This window comes from Caretta caretta, chromosome 8, assembly GCF_965140235.1.
Source record: "Caretta caretta isolate rCarCar2 chromosome 8, rCarCar1.hap1, whole genome shotgun sequence".
Classification (NCBI taxonomy): domain Eukaryota; kingdom Metazoa; phylum Chordata; order Testudines; family Cheloniidae; genus Caretta; species Caretta caretta.
The window spans coordinates 100,010,145-100,032,030 of record NC_134213.1 but is presented as its reverse complement, the minus strand read 5'-3'; the positions used below and the strand labels follow the sequence as shown (position 1 = coordinate 100,032,030).

The 21,886-nt window shown below is 39.0% G+C and overlaps 1 protein-coding gene across 6 annotated transcripts in view; it reads left to right on the top strand.

The window, feature by feature from the left end:
• Positions 1 to 21,886, top strand: part of ELAVL4 (ELAV like RNA binding protein 4) — a 103,877-nt gene that overhangs the window by 14,109 nt on the left and 67,882 nt on the right. Inside the window, exon 1 of one of the 6 annotated variants that reach the window (XM_048861242.2) lies at positions 13,465 to 13,655. The exons of 1 other annotated variant lie outside the window; for it this stretch is intronic. In XM_048861242.2, coding sequence (XP_048717199.1) covers positions 13,608 to 13,655 — 48 coding nt within the window. In that variant the 5' untranslated portion in view covers positions 13,465 to 13,607. Of the gene's footprint in view, positions 1 to 13,464; positions 13,656 to 13,953; positions 14,096 to 16,573; positions 16,802 to 17,338; positions 17,514 to 21,886 lie in introns of those variants that run through there. 4 more of the 6 variants (XM_048861241.2, XM_048861239.2, XM_048861245.2 and 1 more) reach the window with 4 other exon arrangements.

Sequence of the window (21,886 nt, the reverse complement as noted above, 5' to 3'; positions counted from 1 at the left end):
TCCACTTCCCATTCTCCTCACTGGCACCCCTCTTCCTCTGTTAAATCTGCAACGGGGATCATGTGTGGCATGAGCCCTCTCGTTAGCTCTGCAGCCCTGGAGGATGACCCTTATGGTGGGCTGGTTTTGGGGGGCAGATTATTCCTTTGTTGGTGGGCAAAGAAGATATGCTCGGGAAAGAGGCCTCTTGAACACTCACAATCTTTCCATAAAAGCAATCTCTTATTTCGTTGTATTTGAGGATGTGAAGGGGTTCTGCGGTTTTATCGAGGGCTTTAACTAAGTGGATTAAGGGTTGATGGTGTTTTTAGAGATTATTCTGTCAGGGTAATGTGAGCTTCTTGGGCAGAAGGAAGAGGCACACACTTTGGAAACTTTCACACTTCCATTTTCAGTACACAGGTCCATATTTTAAAAAAAAATGCTTGAATTTAGACTCCTAAATAAGTGGCATGATTTTCGAAGTGTTGAGTCCTCAGTAGTCCCCAGCAATGTCAGTGGAAATTATTGGTTAATATTTTGATTGCATTTTACATTTATATGATGCCTTTAATCCAAAAGGTCCCAAACCACTTCACAAACTGAAATTTCCATGTTAGCTGCTAAAGCACACTGTTGTACAGTGCACAGTCATACTGCTTGACACTGTAGGACAGAAGGTAAAAGATACCCTATGCAGTTTCAATTTCAGGGAAGAACTGAGGGGGAAGAGAATAAGTACATTCATTGGAATTTTGCTGGGGCACCAACACTGAAAGTTTTTCTCTGAAAAGTGCTGTAGGATAATTTCTACCGTTAAGACAGCCCTATGCTTATGGAAATTTTAAAAACAGGCTAACCTCTCCTCTTAATATTAAAGGTTTTTTAAAATATAAATTTTCTTTACTTGGTAGGCCAACAGCTGTTACTGGCTCTCCCATGAAACACATTTTAAAAAGTGTATTTTCACCTCATGCACTGTAATATTTTTAGGTTCCATTGCATATCTTTGGAACAATGTTAAAAATAGAGCTCTTCTAGTTTGTTAGGTGAGTGTTCAATAAGGGATCTTTAAAAATGTCGGAAGTACAATTAAGCTTTATCTGAACAGATCAGAGTATGTCTAGGCACAAGTTCGAAAGCATCCAGTGATACTATTAAAAGAAAGATTGCTTGTTGTTGTATTGGGGAATCCCTATAAAACTTCAGGAAAATTGCCAGAAAGAATATAAATGCATTCCAGCAATGGAATGAGAGATGCTTAACCTATCCAGCCACTAGCCACCGCCTTCCAGTTTTTCAGCGTAGCTATTTTGATATGATTGTTGCCTTGGACAGTCATAAGTTATAGTGGAATTAATTTATATTTGGGGCTCCTGCTGTTTTGCAGCTGCGGAATTTGCTGAGAATTGTGTTCCAGAATCCAAGCAGCTCATTTTAAAACAAAATCATGATTGTGAGGGAACCTTTGATAATAAGCCACACAGCCTCGTTTTTTAAAAGGTGGGAAAGCAGCTTGCATCCTTCAAGACAAACCCAGCTATTACTAGAGCTGCTCCGTAGAGATCAACCTAAACCATCTAGATTTTACTTTGAGGATGCAATACAAGCCAGCACTGAAGGGCCTTAGCCTTGCCTTCAATTCTTTCTTCCTTCTACTAGCTGTCACTTCCATGGATCCAAGACCTTAAGAGGAACGTAAATTGTTATAACAGTTGAGAGAGATGAGGACAATATTAGACCTTGTTCTCTTGGTAATCCACTTTCTTTTCGTTGCTGTCGTGGAGGCTGTTGACATATAGAATATCATTAAGACAGGCAAGGCTTGCCATTTCCTGCTGTTCGCCTCCCTGGTCTGGAGATTTTTGGCTCCAAACTTCATTTAAAGATTTGCTTTCTTCAAGGAGGTGCCCCTTGATGTAACCTAGATCACGCACTTCATGTGGTAAATACCAGGGCCTCAGTCCCATTTGAGAACCAGAGAAGCCTAGAATATTCTTGAGCAAGAGCTCCTAGTACATGATTTCCTTGGTAGGTCCCCAGGCAAATTCCATCTTAAGCTCTTCAGATTTTGTTACCTCAAGCAATGTTTACATTCCATCAAATGCTATAAATGCTCCACCAGATCTAGGACAGCTTCTGAAAGAGAGGTCTTTTTCTCTCTGGAGAAGAGGCCCCTTACTCCTGAATGAGCAGGAGGAGGTCTCCTCTGCTTGGTGGATGTGATTATTCCCCTCTATTCGGGACTGTTGAGGCCACATCTGGAGTATTGCGTCCAGTTTTGGGCCCCCCCCCCACTACAGAAAGGATGTGGACAAATTGGAAAGAGTCCAGCGGAGGGCAGTGAAAATGATTAGGGGGCTGGGGCAAATGACTTATGAGGAAAGGCTGAGGGAACTGGGCTTGTTTAGTCTACAGAAGAGAAGTGAGGTGGGATTTGATAGCAGCTTTCAACTACCTGAAGGGGGGGTTCCAAAGAGGATGGAGCTTGGCTGTTCTCAGTGGTAGCAGATGACAGAACAAGAAGCAATGGTCTCAAGTTGCAGTGGAGGAGGTCTAGATTGGATATTAGGAAAAACTGTTTCACTAGAAGGGTGTTGAAGCACTGGAATGGGTTACCTAGGGAGGTGGTGGAATCTCCTTCCTTAGAGGTTTTTAAGGCCTTGACAAAGCCCTGGCTGGGATGATTTAGTTAGTGTTGGTCCTGTTTTGAGCAGGGGGTTGGACTAGATGACCTCCTGAAGTTTCTTCCAACCATAATCTTCTATGATGCTGTCCATCATAGGCCAAGACTACTGTACATAATCTGGTCCTTCCTGTCCTCTGAAAAGGCAATACCTTCTCTCACCTTGGAGCACTTGCTTACCCACTTAAGGAGGAAAGAGCAATTTACCATCTCTGTTTCAAGATTTTCAAAAAGATAACGAAAGTGGGGGAAAGCACAATACCAGGGCTTAACTTCAAGTGCTTAAATCAACTCACCCAGTTCAAGATGGAGGCCCTCCAATCAATGTGAGTAGTCATAGAACTGGTGGAATGTCTTATGTTGTTAGACTGGAAGACTTGTACCCTTCAGATATGGATCTTGAAAGTTCACTAGAAGTACCTGGGATTTGCCGGGATTTGCCATAATTTGCCATCTCTGTTTTGTTTCCTGTGAAAATCTCAATCATGCTGCCGCATTTATGGAATCTGATCTGTGAAAAACTGGGGGAGGGAGATATGGTTAGTTCACAGGAGTGGGAGTATCTGACTCCTGAATTCTAATCTAGCCTGTGACACTGATCTTCTGCAACCTGGGACAACTCTCTCAATCTCTACCATTATTTGTCCATCTGTAAATTGTACATAATCCACCCAATACCCTTTATTATTTAATTGATACTTGTAGAGTGCTTTTCAATAAGATTGGTGCACATTGAGGCACAGTGTAAAGCTTACTTGTGCAATTAGGCCATTTATAAACTTTTATTTTTTCACTACTGTAGAATGACTTGCATTCGTTTTTAGGGTACACAGTGATGATTTTTTTTTTAATTGAGTCAATGATGGGGTTGACACAGATGTGGTTGTGAGCTGTTCTTTAATATACAATTATGAGATTTCATGACAGTAGACACAAAATATATGAATATAAATAAAACATGCTATATAAGTACTAAGCATTATTAATTTTCCAGGATATTCATAGTTATATAGTTCCTGAGGCATATTATCCTCCTTATTATTCTGTTCTGTGTCTCTTCCAGTATCCTTCCTGTACTGAAGATGTGGCCTTGCCAGCCATTTGCACACTGCATGACAATCTCTTCTGATTTCTGTTTTGTCCCTCTGTTCTGATGTATTCTGGTATCCTGCTGCTGGACATCCTGTTTCTTTCCTTCCTTCCAGCATTTTCCATTGGAATATTTTCTTGATCTCCTTGTTACATCTTGTAAACAAAAGGACATTAGTCCCCATTTTCAGTCTTCAGCTCTCTCCTCATTACTGAGATTTCTTGGTTTAGGTATTCTATAGTACTAATTTATCACTTTAGGTCAGCTGACATTTCCATTCTTGTTCTGAGCCCAAAGATGAATTTTTGGGGAAAGTATAGGCCAAATCTCTTAAGCTGCTGTTGAGTTTGGTAAGTTTGGGGCAGAGGAACTTTTCACACTTCAAGAAAACGATTTGCTCAGACAAGAACAGATTAAAAATGACTGAACTTTGCATGTGAATCTTTCTAGTAGTCTAGATTTCTTTGATGACTAGTTCATTTAGTTATTTACAAGCAGATACATTAAAACAATTCAGTGATTAACCTGTGAACACTTTTTTTCATTTTGTGTACTATAGGTACTTTGCCAACAGTAGAAGCAGCAGTGCTTGCTATGGTATATTAACATCTATATAGAAAGTTTTTAGCTTTCTCCACTGGCAGAGTTCATTCTGCTTATAAATCCTGGAATGGCAAAGTGTGTCATTTACAATGTCTGCTGGTGAATCCAAGCTTCAATAGCTCTAGATTTAAAAGGGAAAAAAACCCCATGGAATTGAAAGTATAAAAATGTTGTTTACTTGTAATACTAAGGTTAAATGGTTAGGAAGTGGAAGAATGTATATGTCTCATTGCAATATTTAACTTGGCTAGTTATATCAGTTACTTCTTGTTTTCCTGTGTTTCCTTTTGAATGCGTGCTTTAATAAAATGTATTAAATGCATATCAGACATACAGAACAAGCAATATGACTGAGGCCTGGTCTACATGACACAGGTTGACGCAAGGTGGGTCAAGTAAGCAGGAAGTTGCCCCTTTGCTTTAAAGCCCTGCGAACTGGCACTGTGCTCTATCAGTCCCAAGCAGAAGAGAGACTGTAGTGCTTACAACTTTTGGGGATCAAGGGGAGTGAGTTCAGTATCTTACGTTTCAGTTTCTCTCGTGAATACACTGACAGTGATAGCTCTGTGTGTTGTGTCTGCAGCTGCTGCATTATGGCTGTGATGTTGCACCTCCTAATGCTTTATGGAAATATGCTTATGAATGTAAATATGACATAACTGGAATATGTTTTATGCTACATATGCCATGTAACATATCTCTGCAAAGGTTATGATCTACTGAATATATTCATCCTATTTGTATGCATGTATCATTTTTGTATTCAAAGTTATGAATATTGGCTGTGTACTTGTTTGATTTTAAGTAGCCTTAGTAAGGCATTTGGTCAGCTTCTTTAGAAAGGAATTTGCAAGTTAAGTGCCCAATCAAGAAACACTTAATGGACAATGGATCTTGGAAGACTCCAATCCACATAAGAGGTCTACTTGAGGACGTTTAAGGTAGCATGTGAACAATGGCTGCTACCTGTAAGTTCTGATTCATGCATGGACATGTGACTCCAAAACTCCATTTTGTAGCTGGATTCTACACAGGGGGAGAGAGGGTGTCCCCCAACAAGAGAGTCTATTTAAACCCCTGGGAGACCCCTCCATTTTGTCTTCAGCTGGCTCAAGGGATAGTCTCTCCACCCCCCAAAGGATACCTGAAGGAAAGTGGAACAAAGGACAGTAACCACGGGGGTGTGAGTGATTGTTGGACCCAGACTAGAAGGAGCCTAGTCTGAAAAAGAATTTTACTGGAACATCTCTGAGGGTGAGAGTTCATCTGTAACCATTGTCTTACTGTATTAGGTTTAGATTTGCGTGTTTTATTTTGTTTGGTAATTTACTTTGTTCTGTCTGTTTTACTTGGAACTACTTAAATCCTATTCTTTGTATTTAATAAAATCACCTTTTACTTTTTTACTTAATTAATTAACCCAGAGTATGCATTAATACCGGGGGAGGGGCAAACAGCAGTGCATATCTCTCTATCATTGTCATAGAGGGCGAACAGTTTATGAGTATTATGGATGTATTTGGGGTTTGGACCCCATTGGGAACTGGGCATCTGAGTGTTAGAGACAGGAACACTTCTTAAGCTGTTTTCAGTTAACCCTGCAGCTTTTAGGGGACATGGTTCAGACCTGGGTCTGGGTTTGCAGCAGGCTAGCATGTCTGGCTCAAACCATGCAGGGCACTGAAGTCCCAAGCTGCCAGGGGAAACAGGCTCTGGGGTAGTCTCTGCACATCAGTTGGCAGTTCCCAAGGGGTTTTCTGTGATCCAAACCATCATAGCGGCCTTCAGAATTTCCCTCTTCACACTCATGGAACTCTTGAGCCAGACAAGAAGAAGACAGAAGGCGTCTCAGGATGACTTGTTCCAGGAGATCCTGCAAGCCATTGCTGCATCAGGGAACGAGCCCAGGGCTTGAAGAATCACCCTTGCAGACAACATGGTCTAGGTTAGAGGAGAAAGGAAAAGGAGAGGGGCGTGCCGCAGGAGTTGCTTGCGCTTCTCAGACAGCAAATAGAGATGCTACAGACTCTGGTGGACCTGTAGGTTCAACAATCCTATGCTCGCCTCCGTCTCCAGCCCATATCGGGATCTCGCTATACCTACCACCACCCAACATCCCACATGGCATGAGGGGTCAGTGCACTACTCTTATCACTCCTCCAAGGGGACATTGCAGAAAATAACAGCTTCACATACACCAACCGTGTCTCACAGATCACCGTATGTGTACTTGAAATGGAAATGACTGTTCTTTCCTCTTCAAAAGTTCTGTTCGGTTAATTTATTAAGTTTTATTAAGTTCTGAATTTTTTTTATTTGCTGGTTCATGTTACGGAATAAAATTCTATTTTTTGGAACATAGTTCATCTTTCTTAGTTCATAATTTATGCTGGCTGGCAATGAACAGGTCTGACAGCAATCAATTTCCTGTTACTGCGCTGTGTCACAGAACCCATAACACCATTCAAAAACAATATTAATAGGTGCATTGACGATGTTAGATTCCTACATACACAGTAATCACTGCAAGATTAATTCCAGGCCACAAAAGAGAGAGGCCATGCAGATTGTATTACAGCAACACACACTGTTCTGGCTCACTATTAAAAAGGTCTTTCAAAGCCTCCCTGAGCCATATAGCTCTTCTAATAGCCCTTCTATCTGGCTGTTCAAATTCAGCAGACAGCTGCTCTACCTCCACAGCTGGGGGAAACGTTTCCCCCTTTGCTTCACAGATGCCATACAGGACATAGCAGGCACCTATAACCATTGAGCTATTTTGCTCACTGAGATCCAATCTTGTAAATAAACAATGCCAGTGTTACTTACTCCTTCTCATAACACAAGAACTAGGGGTTACCAAATGAAATTAATAGGCAGCAGATTTAAAACAAACAAAAGGAAGTGGGGTTTTTTTTTTGTTTTGTTTTTTACACAACCCACAGTCAACCTGTGGAACTCTTTGCCAGAGGATGTTGTGAAGGCCAAGACTATAACAGGGTTCAGTAAATAACTGGATAAGTTATGGATGATAGGTCTATCAATGGCTATTAACCAGGATGGACACGGATGATGACCCTAGCCTCTGTTTGCCAGAAGGTCGGAATGGGCAATGAGATGGATCATTTGATGATTATCCATTCTGTTCATTGCCTCTGGGGCACCTGATATTGGCCACTGTTGGAAGATGGGCTAGATGGATCTATGCCAGATGATCTGACCTGGTATGGCAGTTCTTCTGTTCAGTGACCAAAGGCACATTCTGCTGTCATTCTGCACCTGCTGAGTCTGTAGTTGAAGTGCTCCTTTGTGCCATCGAGCTGACTGGTGTACGGCTTCATGAGCCGTGGGGGGGGTAGGCTGAGTGTCTAGGATCACTATTGGCAATTCAATATTCCCAATGGTAATCTGCTGGTCAAGAAAGAAAGTCCTTCCTTGCATCTTTTTGAGCAGTCTTTTATGTTCTTAAAGATGCACGTGTCATGCACCTTCCCTGATCAGCCCATACTGATGTTGGTAAAGCATCCCTGGTGATCCATCCTAGCTGCCCCCGGGGACCCCGCCCCCTGTCCAACCTCCACTGTCCCCTGACTCTCCTGACCCCTATCCACACCCCTGCCCCCAGACACACCCCCCGGGACTCCCATGCCTATCCAATACCCCAGGTTCCCCATCCCCTGACACACACCCCCGAACCTCCGCCCCATCCAACTTCCCCTGTCCCCTGACTGCCCCGACCTTATCCACCCCCCTGCCCCAACTGCCCCCCTGGGACTCCCACCCCCTAGCCAATCTTCCCTGCCCCAACTGCCCCATCCACATCCCTGCCCCTGACAGCCCTCCCTCTCTTCCCCCCCGGGACTCCCATGCCTATCCAACTGCCCCCTGTCCCCTGACTTTCCCCGGGACCTCCTGCCCCTTATCCAAACCCTCTGCTCCCCACCCCCTTACCATGCTGCTCAGAGCAGCAGGAGCTTGCAACCACGCCGACAGGAGTGGCAGGCCAGAGCGCTGGCGGTGCAGCACACTGAGGCTGGGGGGTGCGGGGGGGGAGGAAGGACAGCAGGGGAGGGGTTGAGGGCTAGCCTCTCCACCCGGGAGCTCAGGGGCCAGGCAGGACAGTCCTGCTGGCCGTAGTTTGCCCACCTCTGCTGTAAAGGGTCCAAATTACATACATCTCTTGAATAACATGAACACCCAGCACAGTAAGCTAAATGCTCCATATGTACAAAGAAGCTGAGCTGTGATTTCTGTGGGAACTGGTAAGTGAATCTTTTCAGTTTTGTGTGGCTAAATGCTTAATTTAGTGTCGTATTTATATAGGATTGTGGGGTTTTTTTGGTTGGATATCATTACATTCAGAACCTTCTGAATCAGGTAGCTCTGTGTCCACAGCTAAAAAGAAACTGGACTTCCAGCGGGAGTCCTAGGATATTTCTCACACACACACACACACGTTAAGAGAAATCACAGTGCACCTGATGGAATGTTCCATCACTATCAGAGCTTGCACAGCTGTCCACAGTTAGCGGTAGAATGAGAGGCAATAATGGCTTCTTACATAGCAGAGTGTGCAGATAAAACAAACAAAACTGTCAAACCAGCTTATTTCCTTATCTTCCAATACAATCTTACTCTCTTTTGCCTACTGCTTCTTCTTCTCTCAGCCAAGAATCCTACAATGTATCCTATTTTAGATGATCCCAAAAGCTTCTCTTTTTAATATGTGGTGTAGTTATACCAATTAGACCAACCCTAAATTTCTCAGCCTTCTTAAATACATGTGAATTCCTCAGTTTACCTTAAATACATATGAATTCCATAACCTTATAGAACAATTTACCTGAAAACCATTTTAGCATTGCCTAGTGCATTGTTTTTGATCACCTAGCTCTCTACTTAGTTTCCAGAGGGCAATCTGTTATTTATTTAAACCATTCAGTAGTTAAATTACACTATCTTCTTATAGTTCTATACTGTACATTAATGGTTTGTTTAACCATAATTTTTAAAAATCTCACTGTTGTATGTGTTGCTTGCTTTTTTACTCAGCCTATTTGTTATTTTGTAATTGTTGCCTGACTATTCATTTTTCCCTCCAAATTGACAGTTTGAAAGTTTTTGGATGTTGCACTAAACCTATTCATGGTTCTGTTATATATGTAAGTGTCCTTTTTAGACATGGGGATTTTTTTAGACGTTTCCCCCTTCCCCACAAGCTCTAAGTGTTGTGTTCTTAATGTAGACTGACTTTTTTTGGAATCACATTTTGGGTTAGATACCATTGAGATTGAGGCTTTTAGTTTTATACTCAATCTGATGGCTTTCACCATTTGTCATTTGCATGCTCGCTTTTTTCAAGCTTTCTTAAAACTTTGCAGATGACTTTTAAAATAGGCAGGCCTGTCTCCTCTGAGTGTGTGTGTGTGTGATATATAAGTTTCCATCTCCTTTGAACATGTTTATTTTGTCTTTTTATATTTGGATTTGGAAGAGAATGGGGTACCTGTCCTGATCCTGTAGTGCAGATTTTGTTAAAATTTTGTCATCTGTGATTGTGTTTTTCATGATTCAGTGCATGTATCCATTTGAGTTGTCAGTGACAGCATAGGGCAAACCTTAGTGCTTGCATTATGTATCTCCTTTTCCAAGTCCATTGTTCAACCTCCTCTCTCTACTCCACCTTCCTTCCATCCCCCAGAAACAAATTAATATCCTTAGATCCCAAATAAATCTTTGCTTTTATATGGTTATAATAGAAATAGCCTAGAAAACAATTCATATACTTCTAAGCTTGCCTACCTAGTCCTCTGTAGAAGAGTGGAAAAGGAAGAGTCAGTTGAAAATGCCAGGTTGTAGTTCACAGACAGCAAACCACTTAAATACTGCTATAATCATATTAGGATAGAATTCACCGAATTCTTTATTTTTACGCTGCACTAGAATAGACTGTTGCTGATTCCCCCCCCCCCCCTTGCTTTGATGATTAGCTTGAAAACTCACACAGCATAAATGCTAGAATTCTGTAGCAATGTACTCAAACTGGTGTGAAGAGAGTCTGGGTTGGACTTTTGTGTCCTTGCACATGAAAGCTCTGGTGCTTTCCTAATAGACTGAAAATGAGACTACTTGTGCTCCATAAGAGGTCTGTTCTAGCCACATTTCTCTGCAGCTTGGCAGATGGTGGTATGTCAATGGTTTCTTATTGATTGGTTGAATTTGCCTCAGGGTAGTAGGAGGAAAGGTCCTTTAAAAATGTGCTTCAGGTCCTTCTTGTTTGTTTTTTTTCATTTTGTTTTTTTAAATACATTTTATAAAATATTTCTGTTTACCAGCCATTCCTTTGATTTAATCAAAATACTGAAGTTACCTGCAAGTAAAAAATAAGTCCTGAAACCCTTACATATATTATCTCCAAGATCAGCAAGCCGAGAATATTTTATTTACTAAATTATTACATTTCAGTGTTAGAAAAGAAGTGACATTTTTAATTAATAATCAAGACATACGGTGAGTGAGAAAATAAGCTCATTTCATACATCCAGAAACGGATGGAAATAACTTTTCTTCCCCATATAAAAAGTGGGGTGGAAAATTAATATATTCAAGAAGGTTAAATCATAACTGCATCACTTAGTATTATTTAACAGGCAAAACAGAATATCGTGTGTGTGTATTTATATATATATATATATATATATATATAAAATAAAAATTATTTTAACCCAATGCAAAGTATTCATGGAGACATCCATGTATGAAACAATACAGTAGTGTAGGTAATACTATGTATTTGACAAGTCCAAATCACATGTTCATATGGTTTGTCACATTTTAATAAAATAGAACAAATGGAAAATAACATGACCTTTACTTTCAGTAAATAACCTTATTAGGTCCTGCTCCCACTGGAGCCAGTTGCAATGGGATTTCAGTGGGATTCAGTTCTGGTCCATATTAAATAACACTATTGTGTGATTTCTTTTTGTTTTTCATTCTTCCCCACACCACCAATATCTGCTTTAAACTTTAAAATATGAATTGTAAGCTCTTCAGGACAGGGACTGTCTTTACTATTATAAGGTAAGTGCATAACTGGTTGGAAAACCGTTCCCAGGGTGTAGTTATCAGTGGTTCACAGTCAAGCTGGAAAGGCATATTGAGTTTGCTGACAAGACCAAGCGGAGAGGGGTTGCAAGTCCTTTGGAAAATAGGATTAAAATTCAAAATGATCTGGACAAACTAGAGAAATGGTCTGAAGTAAATAGGATGACATTCAGTAAGGACAAATGTGAAGTATTACACTTAGGAAGGAACAATCAGTTGCACACATACAAAATGTGAAATGATTGCCTAGGAAGGAGTACTGCAGAAAGGGATCTAGGAGTCACAGTGGATCACGAGCTAAATATGAGTCAACAGTGTGACACTTTCAAAAAAGCAAACATCATTCTGGGATGTATTATCAGGAGTATTGTAAGCAAGACATAACAAGTAATTCTTCCCCTGTACTACACACCAGTTAGGCCTCAGCTCGAGTATTGTGTCCATTTCTGGGTGCCACATTTTGGGAAAGATGTGGACGATTTGGAGAAAGTCCAGAGAAGAACAACAAAAATGATTGAAAAAAGAAAAGGAGTACTTGTGGCACCTTAGAGACAAACCAATTTATTTGAGCATAAGCTTTCGTGAGCTACCGCTCACTTCATCGGATGCATCCTTTTCTTTTTGCGAATACAGACTAACATGGCTGTTACTCTGAAAAATTATTGAAGGTCTAGAAAACATGACCTGTGAGGGAAGATCGAAAAATTGGGTTTGTTTAGTCTGGAGAAGAGAAGACTGAGCGGGGGGGGGAACAAAACAGTTTTCAAGTACATAACATTTTCTTACAACGTGGAGAAAGGTAAATTGTTCTTGTTAACCTCTGAGGCTAGGAGAAGCAATGGGCTTTAGTAGCAGCAAGGGCGGTTTAGGTTGGACATTTAGGAAAAACTTCCTAAATGTCAGTGTTGTTAAGCACTGGAATAAATTACCTAGGGAGATTGTGGAATCTCCGTCATTGGAGATTTTTAAGAGCAGGTTAGACAAAAGCCTGTCAGGGATCGTCTAGATATACTTCATTCTCCCTTCAATACAGGGGACTGGACTACAAGACCTCTTTGAATTCCCTTCCAGTCCAATGATTCTATTATGTGTTTATACAGCACCTAACGCAGTGGGTCCCACATCGATTGAAGCCTCTGGGCGCTGCTGAAGTGTATTGAATTCATAACTTTGTATGATAGTAGAAACGTTCCTTGTTGTAACAGATCTAAAGTATAACAAAAGAAGATTCTTAAGTTTATAGAAATATAGCGATGTGGAAAATTTAGTAAGCATTTCCAAGTCATCTTAAATTGCTGTTGAAAACTATGATCAGTCTTGTATTTTTCTCTGGACTTGTGCTCTGATAGTTTATAATAGGTTTTCTGACTTTTGGTTTAGTTTTGTTTACCATCACAATATTATGTTAATCTGGTATTTTACCTGGGGAAGTTGTAGTCTGTCTGTTCTCCAACTTCCCTCATGCCCCCATGTTTACTATAAATGAATGTTGTGTTCATGTTTACTTGAACCAGTTTATCATCCTACGCGCGACGTTTTTGCTGTCTGTAAAGAGACCAGTTCCACTGTTGGTGTTCCCCTGTAAAGTACATTTCATCCTTTCTGCTGATTGGTTTTTTTCTTTAAGTTCATTTTTGCGAAATGAAAGGTTTGTGTGTGATGTTTACGTTCCTTATTAAGATTTTTTTTAAATGATTTGCTAATGAAAGTTTCTTGGCTTGCTTCTTTGTCTTATGGGGAGCAGATGATTGACAAAAGAATGCAAAATATGGGCTCTTTTGGGGTTCTTTACCACAACTAAAGACTGTTCCAAGAAAAATCTTTAAGATGGTTATTTGAATCTGTGCACACTGCCCACCTGGTGGTTATAGAGTGAACTGTTACTTCACAGAATAGTTTGAACAACAGCCATGTTTGGGGCAGGCTAATCTTGCAAAGAGAGCAGTGCATATAACAGGAGTGTACTGTGTGTGTGATAAGGGGAGAAAATTCAGCTCACTGACTAGATGTTTTAATGTGCGAACTCTAGGGAAATAACATATTGACTATACTGTTGTGCACAAGAAAATTGAAGAACCCTTTGCAGACAGAGGGCTTGCAAAGGATTCTTTCTGTTTCTCTTAAACCAAAATCTGTGGCAAGATGTTTGAAATCAGCAGGACGCTTAATGCTGCTTTGTTAAATAATGAGGTAATATTTTGTCACTTTTCTGGGCAGCATCTGTTTTGTTTTGTTTTTTCCTCCTTTTTTTTTTAATATGTTTATGAAGGATTCAGTTTATTCTTATGAAAATAAGAGATTAAAAATCATTCTTCACTTTATTTTTTTTTTCCTTTCAATGGTTTTGGACAATTGGGTTGTCTTTATTTGTGGTTTCAGTCGGCTGCTGTTGCCTAGGACATTATGCCACGTAAGGCTTCTAAACTGCACAGAGTAGGTAGTTATTAACGCTGAATTGGCTTCTGGTATAGTCCATCTGGGCTCTGTATGAGAGAGCTTGCTGGCGGCTACTGATGCTAAGATACCCGCAACCTTTGGGATGTATGCATGGTGTAGAGGGGCTCAGTGATATGAGATCACTTCTTTTAAGGGAAACTGTCATTAATGAGTCAAGAAACTGCTCATTTATGGTAAGGAGAGAAGGGAGGGGGGGACAAACAGCCCTGTGATTTCATTTTGGTATTGGATTAGGTGTTTAAGACAAGTTTCTGTTTGTGGGGATGGAGGCTCTCATAAAAATAAGGCTTTTCTCAGAGGTTTACTGGCTGATTCTGAGAGACTATATTGAGAATTTGATGCTTTACAAATGTGCCACAACTCTGATGCAGTGGTCAGCCACTTACCCTGAAAGATGAATGGTACTGTTGGAAACATGATAATAAGGTTGACTTTTTCAACAATAGGATTCTGCCTTTGTCTTTAGAGAGAGGCCTCTGAGGACATTTGTGCGTTCCTTTTAGTATTCCCCTGAAAGATTTGGTATGGGGGTTTGTTTTGGTGGTGGTGTTTTTTTGTTTTGTTTTTTAAAGTGATCAGTGTACAAAGTACATGAAATTTTAGTTTTGCAAAACAGCTAATTGTTTAGGACTGCAATGTGCGATTATGGTTTCAGAAAAATGGCTGAATCTTTTGATATGCATAACATTAATTTATAGCTAACAAAGTGTGCTGAGGTTGAAAAGGCTGAAAAAAAGATTTCTCCATCCCTTTTTCAATTTTGTTAACCCCTGAAGAGACCTTAAGTAAAAATCTGCATGACAAATGAAACTTTAATATTCAGTGTATTTTGGGACCAGAACATATGATGATGTACCAGTTGTGCAGTATTTTGATGCTAGTGAATTCACTCTAGTAGTTCAGTTTGAGTTACATAGATTTATTTAGGAAACCTATCCTACAAACCAGTTTAATCTTTGCTAGTTTTTGCTAAGCTACAAATGTTTTTAAAACTATTGTGTGATAAGAGAAATCCTCTGCAGCCATTTAAACTATCCATAATAGATGTTAATTGAATTCAGTGTTCACTCCGTGGGTAGGAAGGGTTCATTTATTTTAAATGTTTTTTCTAATGTGTGTTTTCTGCTTGTATGATCCATTTGTATCTACATTATTTAAAAGGTTAATATATTTCCTACATTGTACTATTTGTTTAGGCTGTGGCTGGGGTTTTTTGTGCATGTGGATGTTTTAAAGAAATTTTAAAACGTACAGAGTACCCTTTACGAGATTAACAGTTCTGAGTTAATATTTGTACTTTAAAAAAAGACTTTCCCCAAAATGGTAATTATATATTGGTGGGGAGGGGGAGGTTTGTGATGTTTCATAAAACCATTTCTTATTTTCTGCAATGAAGAGCTAAATGAGCATGTATCATGGCCCATACTAGCGTTCTCCGCAGCTTTTACCTTTTTGTCTGTTCCAAAATAGAAATATTAATAATTATATTGGACATTTTAAAACAATATTTTCTTTTAACAGTACATATAAAAGATAAAACTAAATGATTTAAATATCAATATTATATAGATTAAAAACTGGTAGTTTTAGATTAGATAAACATTAATCTCAGGTTAGATGTAAAAACAAGATGCCATGCCTTGTTATCTTGGCTGCCATGTGTAAAATCAACAAACCCCTAAAATATTTCTCTTTTGAAGAAGAGGGGGAATATAAATGTTTCCTAATTAAGAGAATTTTCAATAAAGTTGCCATAGTGGAAAGTTTGTGAAATATTGCTGTTTATAATCGGTGGTTTGGTGCTTTGTCTGTGGAAGCAAGCGAAGGATAAGTGAGTGTGTTTATTACAAAGTTAAAGCATGTTGCTTATTACAGTTGAAAAATAATTTCATTTAAATGCCCAGGTTTATTTATCACCTTCTTATAAAGCAAGCGAATAATGAAGTGAGATACCTGAATAATTATAAAATACTACTTTTATTCTGGTAAAATGTGTTGGTAAGAAGATGTTATATTTTAGACATATAATCAAGTACAAGTAATATCAAACCTGCCTTTAAAACTATATATAAATTTGAAAGTCTCTTACTGCAGAAGGGAAAAAAATTGCTTGATTATTAAAACCAATAGTACCTGAGAATAAATGCAGTTAAAATGCACATTAAAGTGCTTTTGTCATATCTTTAAGCCTAGAGGCAGATCATTAAATATGCATTTCTCCGGAAAGCAACTGTCGAGAAAGATAAGGTGGTTAAAATACTCCAGACCTCAAAGCCACGCATGCAAGAGGTAAGAGGTTGCAGTCATTGAAGCATGGCTGAGGTATGGCACCTCCATGATGGAGGTTTATAAACTGTAGATATGGCCTGTAACTGTTACTGTACTTCTGGGGTAAGGAGAGATAAAATACATGTGTATGTGTTGTTTTTTCAACTGGGCCTTAATTACTAGACACAAGCAGCAGTTCAGAAATCTGGTCTCTGTTTGTTGTAGAGGTCACCAAATCATTAACATTGTCAATCTGGCAGTAGCTAATTTCAATAGCACCTGATGTTGCAACGCCTCCTTTAGTTGCCCTAGCCAATCAGATCCTGGCTTCAGCTGACAGATGGTCCCATAAATGGATGTAAAAAGGAGAAGCTGCAAGCCAATTTCACTAAGGCTCTGTTCAGTTGTTCTTATCTGCATCCTAGAATCGGGGGCTTCAACAGAGTGCGCTTTTTTTTTTTTTTTTTTTTTTTTAAATTCTTTTGCTGCACAAAACATCTGCACTGTGCTTTGTGGATCTTTAAAAAAAAAAAAATCCCTGAAACCATAGCAAATCTTTAGAAGAGTTGAAGCTTTTCAAGACCCAATATTTGCCATTAAGAATGGTTATGGTAGGTATTAGTAGATTTAAAATCTGTTTATAGTAGTTATAAAAATTGATAGATATGTAACATAGATTTCCCCAAATCTGCATCTTTATCAGTCTGTTTTCACGTGAGTTTAGTTGCTATGACTGGTTTGTTTCTACACTATGTATCTCCGTCTCTCTCTCTCCCCCCTTTTCTCTCTCTCTCTTCTATTTAATGCCTGCATATCCTTTAATAAAGGAGGTAGTTGGACATTTTTAAGGTCATTGTGATTTCTCGCAGAATAAAGAGCGAGCTGATTTCTAATGTGAGGCTGTGTGTGGCTAACTGAAATGCTGAAAAAGAGGGGGTTGTTTTGGGTGGGGAGGTCATTAATTTCCACATTTACATGTTGGAAATATGAGCAGAATCCTTGGGGAAAAAAGCCTCAAGACTGGTCATTTTGTTTTGGTGGACTGCGCAGCAGGTATGGTAATTTTTGAGAGTGATTTATATGAGCTTCAGTAAATGCTGCATATTGTATTTCAAAGAGTTTCCTGTCATGACCTCATAAAAAGAGGAGGAGGCTTGTATGTGTTGCAGCGCCTAGTATATGTCGATTTTGTTGCATCGTTGGGCAGCAGTACTGTAAGAAGGAATGTCAGCTTTTACATAACGTTCTTTTTGCTTTTGACACTGTGAGGGCTGCAAGGGTCCATCTTTGTGATCACAGATGGAGTGGAATGGCTTGAAAATGGTAAGTGAATGCTGAGAGACTGTATATAGGTTTCATACAGCTTATGTGTGCCTCATGAATTTCTTTTGTTCAGGAGAGCAGATTGTGAGTCATAAATAAAATTACAGGTCGTTGTTTGTTTTTGAGGATCTGTCTGTCTATTTTTAATGTGTCGAAGTGTGATGGCACTGCACGCTGATTCCGTTGAACATTACATTTCAGTCAAGCAAGGAAGGTCTCGGCTGACCGTCACGGTGTCATTGTACTGTATGACCATCAGATCAGGCAGCAGCTCATGCCTTTTCATCGTCATTTGTGTTACATGAGTGTTCAATTAAACCCAGATCCAGTAACTGCATGTATAAACCAGGTATTTTGTTTGTTTATGAGCTAATACTATGATGAAACAGAATGGTGTTTTGAAGGGTTTTTTTTTTTTTTTTTTTTTTTTGGTTTTTTAAATATTGAAGGAAGTCAAAGCCATCCATTTATGTAAAAATAGTACTTCTATTTTTAGAGTATTCTTTTGGCAGAGAAATAAGAAATAGTCGACTCATTCCTCCTTTATGTTTTCCTTACAGACTGTGCAAAATGGCATGATCAAATACAACTATCACAGACTTTGAATTTTACAGAGCACTGCTATTCAGTGGGAGAAAAATCTTCAAAATTCAAATCACTCTTGCTAGTTTTGTTTCAATTAAACATTCTGCAGACTTTCACTTTAGATATTTATTATAACTGGGAAACAAAGCTACGGTCTTTTCACATTCTTATAGGATTGTCTTTTGTCTAGCTGCTTGTTTTGATGGGTGTAAAACAAATAAGATTAGACTGAGCAGCCGAACTGAAAGCGATAGCTGGGAGGAAAAGCCAATGAAAGGTTGCCGGGGAAACGAGCATAGGGGAAGCTGAGTGGGGGAGCAGGTGGCAATCATGTGGGAATACTGCAAACAGTGTTTTTAAAAAAAAAAAAAAAAAAGGCAGGGGCTATCTCGATTATCTTTGCTGTTCTTTGTGGCAGTCACAACTTTAATTATTCTTTATAAATAGGTGTTAATTACATTTCTGGCTTACAGTGATTTGTAGAAATCTATTTTTAAGCATCTGTTCTTTCTTCTCTCCAAAAGAGGGTTATCTCTCTTTTTTTTCCCCCCTGCTGTGAAATTGTACGTGCAAAAAATAGTGAGGAATCCTATGAGGCAGTATTTTAGAAAAATGTAAATTATATTGAATGAAGTTGACAGAGGTATAATAGTGAACTCCCACAGCTGATAGCGCCTGCAAATCATTTCTTAGAATTTTCCAGCAAATGTCCTTATGAGAACAGTAGGTAGAATGAATTTACCCTAAGCAGTGATTTTGTGTTAAGTGATATTGGTATTTTTACATAGTCAGATGGTTCTATGGCAGAATAGTTCCAGGGAGTTCATCATATCCTGCAGTTTATGCGCTAAAGCAGAAATTTCCTGAAGTAATGCAGCTGTACTCCTCTTCTTCACTATCCTCACCTCTGCCTGCTATAACAATATCCACTTTCAATTTCAAGCTGTGTCTGTTGGCTTTAGGTTTTAAAGAAAACCTATATATTTTGCTAGTTATGGTCTCTCATGGTATAGGGCACACAGTAATGTGGAATAGCTGAAGTGCATCTTTAAACAAGGTTGTGGGTGCCGGAAGTGTTTAAAAAGCATAGTAGACTTGTAGGTGATAGAAGGTATAAAAAAATGTGGTTGCTCAGAAAGCGTTAGTCTGTCACACATCAGGAGGCACAAGAGATGCGTACCATGGGCATAGAACACGTCCTTCTGTCTTTAAAAATTTCAGATTTTTAGTTTATTCCTTTCTTCCATGCATGATTATTTAGAACATTCAATTCAAATGAGAATGTTCATATTAGGAAGTTTAAAAAGAATATATGAGAAATTAAATCGCCCTTTTAATTTGCTCTCGTATGTAATGCTTCTGCTGCAGTCTGTTCTGTAGGGAAGTAATTGAATGACCCTCTGAAAACTGCACAGCTTTTCACTGTAGGGGAAGAAAAATCATAAGAGTGTGTGTGCATGCATGCATATAAATATAGTATACACACGAATATACGTATGAAAGAGATTAAAATTTTAATTCTGTACCCAAAACATTGATGATAGATTCTAAAGCTGCTGAATTTGGTTATGAGAATAAATTAGAATGGCTTTGATCATACACAGCTGCATTTTTTGAGGGTCGGCAGCAGTTAATACAGTTACATTTTTGTTCAATATGGTATTTTTATGTGTTTTCTGACACGTGTTTCTGCCACTGTTCTTTCTCTTTTCTTTGTCTTAAGATTATATTGATGAACTCAGCCTGCCTGTAGGTAGTGTCAGTCTTCTCTCCTTTCACATGAAAGATCACATAGTAGACCCTGAAGTAGGAAAATGGCTATTAAATTAGTAACATTTCATGTAAGATTTCCAGATATATAATAGTAAGACTAAATCCATAGAACATAAAACCTTTTATTTTTAAACAAAAATTGGAGAATATGTCGCTGTCTTTAAACATGGTCATTTTTGTGAAATTGTAGTCTTGCTAAAAAAAGGGGATTTTACATTCAGATGTTGATGGAAGAGAAACACCAGCTACCAGTTTACAATTCTTTCTATTACTATGCACCTTACTAATCAGGTTTCCATGTTAGATACAGATATGCTCTTCCACAGTTGACTGGCTTGATAACCTTCTTTGCTTTCCTATCTTTATTAAATTTACCTTTCTGAGCTTTCTCAGATGAAGAAAACCCCAGTTGTTATTGACAAAGAACGGTTAAAAATGAACTGCAAAGTGTTTGTTTGAAAATCCCATTTGAATGAATGTGAAATAGTCTTGACCATCTAGACTTGGTCCTGTTAAATATTTGATTCCTATTGAAGAAAATCTAGTTGTTGCAGAAATCTTGCATATTTTTTGTTTTTACTTAGGAATTTTTTAAAGGAATGTCCTCTTGGTTACATTACATTCTCAAGTCTTCCCTAGTTAGTATGCTGCTGGGAATGTTCATTAAATGAAGGGTATTTTCTGCACATAATAGTCCTACTACTTGAACATTATCTTGTGGTGGACAGTGGTTCTAGACTGTGTATGAAATAAGTTATTAGTACTTCCCATATTCTGGTAGGGGGATTTGTCGTGTTCCTTGGTAATTGGCACTTCCAGAAAATTTCAGCAAACACCCCGGGCAAGAAATGGACAGTGATAAAGAATATTATATATATGTATATGGAGGTGCACAGATCTTGACAAATCCACTTGTCCGTTTCAGCAATCTGTGGCCACCAGGCAACTAATTTACATGCCTGGACGTGTTAAAATGTACACTTGTTTGTCTGTGGGACAGCTGACTGGATACACTCCGATGCACTGGCAAATACTGCAATGCAGTATTTTTTTTCAATGTCATTGGGGTTTTTGGGGAGAAGGGGCACAAGCAATCTTACTGTAAGCAGGTCAACATTAAAAAGCCTTGGCACCTTTGATGATTATAGGCCATACTTCACGAAATTTGCTAATCCCTGTAAGAAAGGAAAGTCACTCCTCCCCTATTACTCACTCTGTTTCCAAGATAGATGGAAAAAGAGATGAGTGTGCATGTATTTATACATGCGTGTTTGCGTGTGTGTATTGTCACACCTCATTTGTACACCCTAGTGTAAAAAATACCAGAATGGAAAGGGTATTCTCTAAATGTAAAATATAGTACATTTCGTTCATATGGTGCAAAGGTCCATAGTTACCATAAACCTCTGACTTCTAAACAACCTAAAAGGCTTTACTGAGGTGCATATTTTAACTTGCTAAAGTATTAACTCAAAATCAGAACATTGCTTCTATTCAACAAGTACAGTATGTCTAGTCCTAGTAAAATTAGTATTTACTGTGTATGTGTGTTTTTTAACCGTTGAAATGATGCAAAGGGAAGGTGGTGGGGAAAAGGGGTTGAAATACTTTTTGCTTTCTTTTGTTCCCTTATTTCAAATGACCCATCTTTACTTTCTAAAATCTTGGAGTATTTTAGGTGCACAGGGCTTTTATAGGTCACTAGCTTTACAACTGGAAGAAGAAATGGGGGGGGGGAGGGAAGAGTCTTAGTGTGTCACAGACAGTAATTGTCTAAAATTAGCCATCTAGAAAAGGAAGGAAAGGCTTGAAGGAAAGAGAATAAGGCACAAACATGTGAAACTGCACAGTGCTAGTCTGAGAAATAATGAGTGATGAATTTGAACTAGTGCAGTGCGGTGATGCCCATTAATTTCTCAGAACCTTGACTTTGCAGGTTTGTTACTTACTTTGTTGTTCACACCTTTAATTATAACCAGTTTTGGATGATAGCTTAGAGCACCAGAGATGAAACC